This window comes from Brugia malayi (genome assembly GCF_000002995.4).
Source record: "Brugia malayi strain FR3 genome assembly, contig: Bm_v4_Chr4_scaffold_001, whole genome shotgun sequence".
Classification (NCBI taxonomy): domain Eukaryota; kingdom Metazoa; phylum Nematoda; class Chromadorea; order Rhabditida; family Onchocercidae; genus Brugia; species Brugia malayi.
This window is the reverse complement of record NW_025062478.1, coordinates 9,875,646-9,888,264: the sequence shown is the minus strand read 5'-3', so window position 1 is coordinate 9,888,264 and position 12,619 is coordinate 9,875,646. Positions and strand designations below refer to the sequence as shown.

The 12,619-nt window shown below is 24.8% G+C and overlaps 1 protein-coding gene across 2 annotated transcripts; it reads right to left on the bottom strand.

Moving 5' to 3' along the window:
* Window positions 1–2,326: 2,326 nt before the first annotated feature.
* Window positions 2,327–8,314, bottom strand: Bma-mlt-11 (Kunitz/Bovine pancreatic trypsin inhibitor domain containing protein; the record flags this gene model as incomplete). 2 transcript variants are annotated; one of them, XM_043082287.1, is made up of 9 exons in its annotated part: window positions 2,327–2,401; window positions 3,064–3,267; window positions 4,581–4,679; window positions 4,878–4,971; window positions 6,365–6,449; window positions 6,843–6,926; window positions 7,218–7,284; window positions 7,662–7,923; window positions 8,262–8,314. In XM_043082287.1, 9 exons carry the CDS (start codon window positions 8,312–8,314, stop codon window positions 2,327–2,329), a joined length of 1,023 nt encoding a protein of 340 aa, XP_042938221.1. The 2 variants fall into 2 exon arrangements, with proteins under 2 accessions (XP_042938221.1, XP_042938222.1); XM_043082288.1 differs by having other exon boundaries at window positions 3,112–3,267.
* Between the last annotated feature and the right edge of the window lie 4,305 nt (window positions 8,315–12,619).

Below are 12,619 nucleotides of genomic sequence, written 5' to 3'. Positions count from 1 at the left end.
TCACTTCATTTGTTCCAGTTTCTATGATTTTTTTTTAACATGCTGGAATTGTGAGAACGAAATTGTTTAATCTCCTAGAAAGCAACGAAGGGAAAGAAAGCGACGAAGCAACAAAAGTGATTGGTTTCTTAGCGCAAAGAATTTGTTTTGAATAAGTGAAACTTATAAATGCTGAAAAGAATTTATGAAATTACTACTGGTATTTATTTCAGATTTGAGAATAAAGAGTAACTTAATCAAACTGTTTTAGTCATTTTTTCCACAGCGGATAACAACTGTTTTCAAACTTTTGGCACCATGAGAAATTTTTGAGACATTTTACATATATTTAGAAAAGCATTTATTGAAAAAATTTTTTCTTCACGCAATTTTGGAGCAACGAGAGCGGTATTGTTGTAAGTAACTATGTTCGATATTCATAAGCAAATTTTTCTCGATCTTGGAGTATAAAAATGTTAAGAATCCAGCAGCATATTTACTTCAAATATTGGTAATTGTAAGAAAGAATGTCTGCTTTAGCAAGAATGTCTTAGAATACTGTATAATTTAAATATATACAAGAGCACTAGTGGCATTGAAATTGCTTTCATCTCAGTACTGGCAAGAAAACAAAAACGGATTATCAGTTGACTCCATGTCAGGAATGATAACGAATAACAATATCTATGGCTTGAAAATAAATTGAAAAGATATGATTCATGAAGGAAACAGTTAATTAGCAAGATGTGCTCTACTTTTCTTCTTATGTTCTTCCTCGATCATATCATATTGTTAGCGAAATATATTGAAATTTATAAAAGTTTGCTTTCTTTACAAGTGATCAAAATTCTGTTCCTTTTATTTTAAAACATTTATATTTTCCAAGAAGCCCATTCCAATGTTTATTAACATGCAAACATGTTTTTAGTTTTCAGTGCTAAATTTTTTTTTTTTGAAAAACTAGAAAAAAATAGAAAAGAAAATTGCTAGATTTTTTTAACTTAATTGTTTAAATATTTTTTGCTTTTTCAGGTTAAATCTGCTTTTCGCTTTAATTATTGCATCTTTTTGATATATTTTCGGAGTAAATATACTGTATAAGATATCTGAATCATTAATCGGAGATTGGTTAATAATTATTTTCAGTATGTTATAAAAACATCCAGAGATAATTCAGAAGAGGAAGAAAGATTTCATCATTTAAGAATGGAATCTCGAAAATCATTCATGGAAAAGTAAGAAGGCGATAATTGATGCTGCTGTTGTTGAAGATACACAAGGAGTAGATGATACAGAAGTTTCATCCATAATTTAGTTTCTTAGTTGAAATAAACTACGACACCTTTTCGATCAGTGTAATTAAATTCATCAAGAGTTAAAATTAGTTTGAGAGAAAAGAAGTGATGAATAGAAAATTCTTTTTTTTTAAAGCTATATCTATGCCTTTTTTCTTTCTAGGATATTGTTTCCAGCTATTTTATAAGTTTTTTCCGAGGATTGTGTTGTTTCTCTACTGATGAACGACAGAAATCCAAAATTGGTAAGTGTTCAGAAATTGAATGTTCTCAGAATAGTAGATTTCAGCTTTAAAGTATTAGAGTATGATCATTTTTTAAAAACTTTTATAAGAATTGATTTTAATTATAAAGAAACTAGAGTAAAGGGTATAAACAAAAGTTATGTATGGATGGTTGTTTTCAGCAAAATCAGCACTTGTGTATTTAAAAAGAAAATGGTCTGATGTAGAGGAGAGACCGGTGAAAAGGTGTAATATTTAATCAAGCGGTTTTCAGTCTTTCAGTCTTTTTTAAGCTGGTCAATTTTTTTTTTTTAAGTGAATAGAAGAAAATTTGTAGCCATAAGCATATCTTAAATATAATAATATTATAGGAGTTGTTAACTTAGAATTGTTATATTGTAGAGTTGATAAGCTAGCATAGTTATATTATACATCTGATAAGTTAGAATAAAAAGCAGGAATAAGAAATAAGGAATAAATAAAAACTAAGCATTAAGTTATTTAGTCATTTTTTTCTGTTGGTTTTTTTTTTTTAAGCATAGATATAGTCTTTTTGCTTTTTACTTAAAATTATTTTTTACTAAAAAATGTCTTTTAACAATTTCAATATATCTAATTACTTATTTTTAAAACTAAATAATACAATTTTTTTATCAGTTTTATCACTTTTTAGATGTAGAAATAATCATTTATACTTTCGTCTAAATCTTTTTGTTAAAACAATTTCAACATTACTTATTAAAAAACTAAGCAATAAAATCAATAACTCACATTGTTTATTTAAGCATTAAACATTATTTGAAATCATAAAGTGTTGATAGTGACTTATCAATTTTCTTCCCTTTTGCTAATAGTATTTGGTGATATTGAATTTGTTGTTACCAGTAATACTTTTGTAGAATGCTGAAAATTTTCTCTGATAACAAAAGATGAAAAAAGGAGTTTTTTTTTTCACTAATTTTCTAAAATTTTTTAATCATTTTTTTAAATTTTTTTTAAACTTTTTAAGTTTTTTTAAAATTTTTTTATTTTTTTTCATTAATTTTTTTTACTAATTTTATTTACTAATTTTATCTCATCTCATATTATAATTTTCAATTAAATTTGTACTAGCTCGAATGAATAAATAAATATTTGTAAAAATGTTTGTATTAAAAGTATCGCAATTAATTACGAACAGGAATTTTTGAAATGATTAACAACTTAATTGCATTACAACTAATTCTAATTAGTAATTTATTAAATAAAGAGAAAAATTACTATTTTTTTAAAATGTTAATTATTATAAATTTGAATACATTTATTATTATTGCTTTTAAAATAACTATTATTAAAATTAGTGATATAACATTTTTTTTTTTTTTTTCAAAATAAATCAGTAAATACATTAAAGCTAGTTCTAATTAGTAATCTACTAAATAATAAAAAAAATTTTCTTTTTCCTTAGATTATTTGTTTTTAGATGTTTATTATTATATATTTTAATGAATTTATTATCTTTTTTAAAATATTTATTATTAAAATTATTGACAAAACATTTTCTTTTTTTAAATAAATTAATAAACCTTTGTAATTGAAATAATTGTCGTATAAATTTGTTGGAAAAAGCGTACAATAAAATCAACCGAACATGCAGTAATCATATATAATGCATCACTTTTACCAGCGTTATAAGTATTCAATGTCACTATCATATCATCTGCTTGATTATTAATATCTGTGCACATATCATTAAGTTTATCAACTCTCTCTTTTAAATCCATTAACATCTAAAAATAGAATTATCAATTTATGTGAGTTTTTAGTGGTTTCATAAAATTTTGCATAAAAATTCATTCATAAAATTTATTAATTCATAATTTATATGAAACATTTTTTATCAACACTTCTAATACTAATATATTAATTAAAAAATTATCAATTCATAAATTTTTAAATTTCTAAGCTTTTTTCATAAAATTTTTCATTAAAATTAATTTATAAAACTTGTCAATTCATAATTTATATCAAGCAATTTTTTTTATCAACACTTCTATACTTTTATAATTAATAGATTATTAATTTATTGCACTAATTAATTCATTAATTTTTACAATATATTACCATTTTGTTTTTCTTTGTTCACTTTTTTTTTGATATTACGTATAAAGTATTACATATAAAAAATTTTTATATGCAATACCACTTTTTTTGCATGATCTTATCAGAATAAAAAAAATTGGCTAAGTAAATTTAAATTAGTTTATAGGATAAAAATTAGCTTTTATCATTCTGAGTTTAAATTAGTACTACTTATTTAATTTTACAAAATATATGTGTGTTTATATTAATTTGTTTTTTGCATGATCTTATCAGGATGATATTCTGATAAAGATCACATAATGTTTACTTTCTGAATTTACTTTCCAAAAATCACCAATGAAAAAAACACCACAGCTGACTTATCTCAAAGTGATATATTAAATATTTTTAGCTTTTTTTTTGTTTACGAATGATTTTCATAAATTTCAATACGTCTCGTAAAATTTCAAAAAAAGTATGTCTAATAAAATTTCAATAAAATAATATTTAAAAAATTTTCAACAAAAATATTGCATATAATTTTATCAAACGAATTCTGCAAAAATTCAAAGGAAAAAAAGATATAATAAGAAATAAATGACTTGTAAGATAGCTACCATCATTTCTTTCAATATTATAAAATTTATTTTAGTTAATTAATATTTTAAACGAATCAATGTACTATTTCATTTTGCTAATATAAGTAATTATGTGTATGATAATTTAACTACTAATAAATAACTAATATTGAGTAAATTAGTAAATGATTTTTTTTTTTTTTTGAATATTAACATAATAGTTTTATTATTGTTTTAGTAAGAAAATTATATAAATAAGAAACCTCGCTTGTATAAAAATTTCAATATTTTTTTGTTTATTATTTATTTTTAATTTTGTTTTTTTTTATAATGTAATCCTGCATTTTGTAAATTTTTATTATTTTATTTTTTGTTTTTATTTATTTAGTTTTTTTTTTCGATAAAACAATCTTGCATGAAAAATTTTGATGATAATTACTTACTTCATTTTGAAGAATTTCTTCCCTCTCAATTTTTTCCCGGCAAGAATGCGCTATAATGCGATAATGATCCATAGCTCCACTAATTTGCTTCTTTAAAACCTTTAAAAAATTAAAATTTTAAATTTAACTTCCTTTCAGGCATTCATTTATTGACAACAAAAAAACGAAATAAATTACAATTTTCATCATTATTTAAATTATTCAACTATTTTCTAATTAGTTGATTAATAGTAAATTATGTTAGAAAAAATGACTAAATTTTTTTGTTTTTGTTAAAGTGATAAAATATTGAATTACATCAATTCTAGCAAGGATTTGATTTTTGGTCATAAAGAGCTGTTCTTCATGCTTTTTTATCATTTCGTTTTCATCTATCAATATTTTTAAACGTCTGTAACAGAAGCATTTGGTAAATTAATAATTTGAAGAATAGAAATAAAAGAAAAAAATGAATTAACAAAAGAATTTATTTCTTTTATTTTTTTTCAAAAAAAGTGATAAAGCGATTCATTTTTATTCAAATTTTTACAACCTCTTCTTGTTTTTTTTTTTCTTTTTTTTTTGAAACAGTATTTTTGAAAAAATGAAAGAATACCAAATGAAATAAATATAATTCGTATTATCCAACACTTTTTGCTATATTATGATGATAAAATCAACACCTAATATTATGGATGATAAAATCACATAAAATTAACACTTAATTGTGACTATTTTCTAACTTAATTATTTTAGTAATTGTTGTAGGAAAAAGGAACTGGAGCAATTTTACAGTATAGAAATGTATTGCTATAATTTCAAATATCTCATAATGATTGATATAAGGATACAAAATATTGTTTAAAAAGATGATTATGACCTCAAATTTGACCTAAAAATATATAACGTAGCAAAAAATTTTTGCATCAGTGTTTTAAAACATACAATATGCTACTTGTTTATAATATTTTAAAAATTTTTTCTAATGTTGATAAATCTGTTTTTGCATCAATTAATGAAATTTTTTTTTTTTTTTTTGCAAACTGTAAATTAGCATAAATAATTGCTTAAAAAATCAATCATTTCAATTAGTATAAAACTTATTTCATTAATTTATAATAAATATCATTGATACTTTCGACTTGAAAAATTAATATATATTTAAGACGAATAACTTCCAAATTATTATGATCAATGACATAAAATTTCTTTTTTTCTCTCCCTCTCTGTCATCTCGCTTTCTATCATCATCTTTTAACTTCAAACAGTTAAGTGCTTCAAATCATCTGATAACAAAAGTTTATCATTTATTTTCTTTAAAACTATTTAAAATCCAACTGCATTTAAAAATTGACTGAATTCAATCTTTTACAAAACTACAAGAAAAAAAAAAACGAAAGATCAATTCCAATGAGAGAAATGTTCATTGTTTATAATAAATTTTTATAAGGAATAAATTTTTCTTCAAACATTTATCCATCTTTAAATTATAGAAAAAAAAAAAAAAAAAAAAAAAAAGAAAAAAAGGCGATTTCATTAAATTACCTAAAAAGTGGAAAAGGAAAAACTTTCACTACATTTTTGTTTCCTATTTGTTTAATTATATTGTCTGGCGAATAAGATAATTTATTATAACTAAAATTGATTTTTAAATTTTTAGGAAAAATTGCTCATTTCAATAGATGTAAAATGTATTACTTTATCAATGATTCAATTTAAAAAATAAAAAATAGGTAAACAAACGTTCGAAAATTTGTTTCAAAAATTTTAAAAAAGTCCAAATATGCCATAAAATGATTTTTTACTGATTTAATGATGCAAGTTGTTGTTCGATTGCATTATCACTTAAATTTTCGACTTTTACTTCGACGGGTGATTTAATTTTTATAGCTAAAAATAAATCGAATAATTTGGTGTATAAAAATTAACCAATTTTCAGATTAAATATTAATTAAACTGTTTATGTAAATTTAAATATTGTTAACAACAATATTATATAAAATAAATTTTAAAAATGCTAACAACAAAAAAAATTCAACTTTGAGCTTAAATACTTTAATATCTGAATAAGTTTTTAACGTATAAATTTTTTGATATTTGATTCTAGTTTAATATATATTTTATCAAATAATCTTTTTTCTTTCACTCAATATTTTACAGTAACATTTTTCATTTACACTTCTTGGTTTTTGTTTATTGTACTTATTTGTTATACTTATTAGAGGAAATTTACACTTAAAATTGGCAAAATTCAAAAAATTGTGTAAAAATAAAGTCATCAACCTTCAATTTTATCTGAATCCATTAAAAATGATGATGATGATCGAACATTTCCATTTGGCGGCGATTTTTGACTATTCATTAGCGCTAAATTTGAATATTTTTAATTTTGTAAAATTACTAACAATTTTTGCACGAGAGCTTTCAAAAATCTTTTAGTTTTTCATTTCTTTATTTTTATACTTATTTCATATTTTATTAGATACAAAATTATTGTTACATATAGTACATTCCAGTTAGTAGTAAAAAATAGAATTTTTTTAAAACAAAAAATGTTAGAATGAGTAAATTTGTAAATGAAATTAGCAGTAATATGATAAGCAATATTTTATATATATATATATATATATATGATATGCTACCAGTTGATATTCTTACATTTTTCGTTTGTGATATCGGTCTTTTTTCCTATTAATTCAACATTTTTATCATTTTCTTTTATATTCTGTGATAAATTGACATTATATGTCATTTTTGCACTTTGTAGCATTTCCATTTTTTGTGATAAATCATTTGCATGAAATTTACATGGCATATTAAACATTTACATAATGTTATCATCAATTATGCTATATCTTACATTTAATATTTCTGAATCACAATGAATTAATGTATTTTAAGGATGATTTATATTTATTCAAGTAACTGTTAACAGCAAATAAGTTAACAACGTTACATTTCAATTATCAAAGTAGCTGTATAATAGATGATAAATTAACGTTAATATCCATTATTAGAGTAACTGTATAATTTTACTTGATTGAAGTAAATGTACAAGTTAACGTTACAAATCATTTTAATGATACTAAAAATATTTCTAACATGTGATTCCACTTGTTCAACATTACGATTAATAAATGATTCGTGTGATGATTCATTGTTACGAGTGGATTCAACAGAATGAAAAATTACGCTACGCGATGTATCCGTTGTACGTGATGCATTAGTTGTTTTACTTGTATTATTATCGACAGTTCGAGTAACTGGTAAAATAGTACCTGCTGTTACAGATTTATTTTTCTTACTTAATTTATGAAAATGATCTTTCAATTTTTTAATTGCTTGAATTGGTTTATTCATATGCCTGCAAGTAATTATTTTCTTTATTTTTTCTTTTTTTGACTTATAAAATTTTTTTTAAAAATAAAATTATATGTTTTCTTTTCTTTTTCAATTTTATTGGAATATAACAAAACAAATTTGAAATTTATTTTATAAATAATGAAGAAAATATGGAAATATATCAAAAAAACAAAAAAAAAAAAAAAAAAACAAAAAAAAAAAGCAAAACAAAATAGATTTGAAAATAGCATAGGATGATCTTTTTTTTAAAAAAAAAATTATTATTAATGATATATAGAAAATTTAAAAGTCATTAAATTGATTTTTTTTTCAAGAAAAAGAAAAAAACGGGAAACAAACTTGTCAAATTTTTCTAATTTAGTTGTTTGAAAATCTTTTGGTTTTTCAGGCATCTGCTAAAATATACACACTTTTTCGCATTGTTTAATAATTATTATAAATATCGCTTTAGTAAATTTTACACACCTTCTAATTTTACTTAAAAAAAAGACAGAGGAGTTTTTTTGTTCATAAGAAAACTTTCATTTATTTAAAAATCCATCTATGATCCTAAAACATTGTTTAAATAAGAATGAAATAATACCTTTTTTTATCAGTCAACAACCGCTTTTTAAATTAATTACTAGTACTTTAAAAACATATTATCAGTACTAATACATTTTTTTAGTTTTCTACTTTTAGTTTTGAATATGCAAATATTGCTTGTGGCATAAATTTAATAGAAAGATTATAGAAGTGTAATTTATTTTCTCTTCAAGTTTTATTACGAAAATTCATTTCTAGTTTAATAAATATAAATTGCTTATCAATAAGTAATATTATAAATTGCTTAACAGTAAGTTACATACGTTATATTAGAGTCATTTTCTTCACTATTTTGTTATCCCCGCAATATGTTTCTCAACATATGACGACTCATACCGGTGAAAAGCCGAACAGTTGTTCGATATGCGAGAAAACTTACACACAGAAATGCACTTTGCAAAGTCACATGGTAACTCATAACACATAATATTAAACGTATCACTTTACTGCATGCAGCAAAGATTTTCAGGCTAAATTCGGCTTGAAATCAGCAACATTATCAATTATAAAAGATGCAGCGATGTAATTTTCCATTCTTGCTATTATTCCCAAAAAATTTGAAAATGTGGAAAATTGAAGCGAAATGAAATAAAATTACAAAAAATGTCACAACTGCTTTGCATAAATTATTTATAACAATAAAATACAGAAACTGAAAAGAAATGATTCAGTATAAAGGATTAAGCAGTAGTGCTATTATCATTTTATTGTACATTATTACATATTCTATTATTATTGCTATACTTATTTTACGTGGACGTAAGTTATTAATACACGTAGTTTGCCACTCCCATCTGAATGAGAACTTATACATGCGATTATCGAACAATATCTAACAGAATTGATCGGTTGGCCTCTGTCACACTCTCCTACAATTTTTATTCAGTAGTTTTATTTCATTCATTTCGACAGAAGACGACAGAAGATTACCTCTTTTCAAACTTTTGAGTTATGACAGGGATTTTGGAATTAGATGATAAATTTGTTAATAAACTAATATATTTAGAAAAGCATTTACTTGAAGAAATATCTTCTTTGCGCATTTGTCAAATAGCAGCGATATTATTCTTTAGAAGCAACCGTCAATAAATTTGAATGTTTTTCAGAATTGGCAACAAATTATTCTCATTAATATGCATTTCATCTATTTATTCTTCTTTGTCTTCCAATTGAGCAATATTCGAAACCCAGTAAGTCCACATAAAGTTAAAAAAAAAAAACAACATAACACCACAATACTATCGGCATTTAAATTTTTCACAGTGATTTTTCATTGATAATTTCATATCATTTAAGGTAGCGCAAACGGAACAAACAGAACCGTTGGATTTATCAATATCAAAAGTGAAAGAGGAATCGCAAGGCTTATCAGTGCAAAGAGTGAGTGATGAACGAATTAAACCGCGACGACTTGTTCCAATCGAAACACTGATGGAAGTAATTGAACCAGAAAAAGAAAGCACAGGAAAGAAACGGCGTTGTGATATATGTCAAAAGGAAATAACACATATGAAAAAACATGTGATGACTCATACTGGTAAAAAGCCGTATAGTTGTCCAGTATGCAAGAGAAATTTCACTCAATCCTGTCATATAAAAAAACATATGATGACTCATACTGGTGAAAAACCTCATAGTTGTCCACTATGCAAGAGAAATTTCACTCAGTTCGGGGATATGAAAAAACATGTGATGATTCATACGGGTGAAAAGCCGTACAGTTGTTCGATATGCAAAAAGAATTTCACTCAGTCCAGCAGTATGAAAGCACATATGGTGGTTCATACCGGTGAGAAGCCGTACAGTTGTTCCATATGCAAAAAGAATTTCGGTGATCTCTGTAATATGAAAAGGCATATGACGACTCATACTGGTGAAAAGCCGTACAGTTGTTCCATATGCAAAAAGAATTTCACTCAGTCCAGCAGTATGAAAGCACATATGGTGGTTCATACTGGTGAGAAGTCGTACAGTTGTTCCATATGCAAAAAGAATTTCACTCAGTCCAGCAGTATGAAAGCACATATGGTGGTTCATACTGGTGAGAAGCCTTACAGTTGTTCCATATGCAAAAAGAATTTCACTCAGTCCAGCAGTATGAAAGCACATATGGTGGTTCATACTGGTGAAAAGCCGTACAGTTGTTCGATGTGCAAAAAGAATTTCACTCGGTCTGACAGTATGAAAAAACATATGATGATTCATACTGGTGAAAAACCGTATAGTTGTCCGATATGCAGGAAAGGTTTCATGCATAAACACCATTTGCAGACTCACATGGTAACTCATCAAATGAATAATAGACTTATCACTGTATGATAAGCAGTCAAGATTTTCAGGCTAAATGCAGATTGAAATTGCATATGAAGAATCATTAAAGCTTGAGCACTTTAAACGGATGAAATGCACTCTGCTAATTCTGTTATTGTTGAATATTTACTAATTTTTTATGACAAATTATTATTTGTTCTTTGATCCTATATGCATACTAATATCTTTTTCTTCTTTGTTATTCTTGCAAATATGTTTTTTAATGTTAACTTCATCTAATGGTTTCATTTGCATGCTATGCACGAAAAATTTGAATAATAGTATCGCTATGACTACATTAGTAATGAAATGGAATTGCTCATATGTATTCCTCCGATTATTGAATTCGACTATTGAATAAATGAAATGAAAATAAATTTTTGGGAACGAATCTTCTTAATCACAACATATCATTTTATAAATTTGTTTAATTATGCGATCTACGACAGAGCGTCAAACATATATCAGAGAGTGACTAAATATTTATTCGGCATTCAACAAAGTATTACAGATGAAAACCAGCAAGAGATTTGAAGAGGCACATACAATATCACAACTGTTTAAACTATTTGCACTGACTGAAATATTCTTGAAACCATAATTCTCACTTCGATCATTTATGTTAACAGATAACCCAAAAGTTTTACCAACCGAATTAATTTTATTTTTTTGTCGCTGCGAAGTCACTCATTGCACCCGTTAAGGAATCGCCATGTGATATATATTTGACCTTTTCAATTTTATTGCAATATTTATTCCAGATTCTATTTACTCTTTTTTTTTTTTTTTTTTTTGCGTGATGCAACTGTGTCTACCAATACTGTTTAATCGCCTACTTGTAAAATTAATTAAATTAATTGACTAATGTCAGAAAATTGATAGCGCAAAAGAAAGAAAACAACGGAGGAAAAGAAAGCGACAAGAAACGAAAGTGATTAGTTTCGTGGAGCAAAGGATTTGTTTTGAATAAATAAAGCTTTTGGATTTTGAAGGAAATCTGGGAAATTACTACTGATATTTATTTTAGAATTTGAGGATAAAAAACAAATCAATCAAATCATTTTAGTCATTTGTATTCACAGTTATCTCAACCATTTTGTAATATCATATGTCCATATGATATGCCTTCAGTTAAAGGAAACAAAGGACGTATGTTAAATATGTTAGAATGTGTGCAAGAAAAAGATTGGAAAGATCTGTTGAAATCATTTAGCATTTATAAATTTAACATTATCAATTATAAAAGATGCAGCGATGTAATTTTCCATTCTTGCTAATATTCCCAAAAATTTGAAAATGTGGAAAAATTGAAGCGAAATATAATAAGATTACAAAAAATGTCACAACTGCTTTGCATAAATTATTTATAACAATAAAATACAGAAACTGAAAAGAAATGATTCAGTATAAAGGATTAAGCAGTAGTGCTATTATCATTTTATTATACATTATTATATATTCTATTATTATTGCTATACATACGTTATTATACATAGACGTAAGTTATCAATACACGTAGTTTGCCACCCCCATCTGAATGAGAAGTTATACATGCGATTATCGAACAATATCTAACAGAATTGATCGGTTGGCCTCTGTCACACTCTCCTACAATTTTCATTCAGTAGTTTTATTTCATTCATTTCGACAGAAGACGACAGAAGATTACCTCTTTTCAAACTTTTGAGTTATGACAGGGATTTTGGGATTAGATGATAAATTTGTTAATAAACTAATATATTTAGAAAAGCATTTACTTGAAGAAATATCTCCTTTGCGCATTTGTCAAATAGCAGCGACAT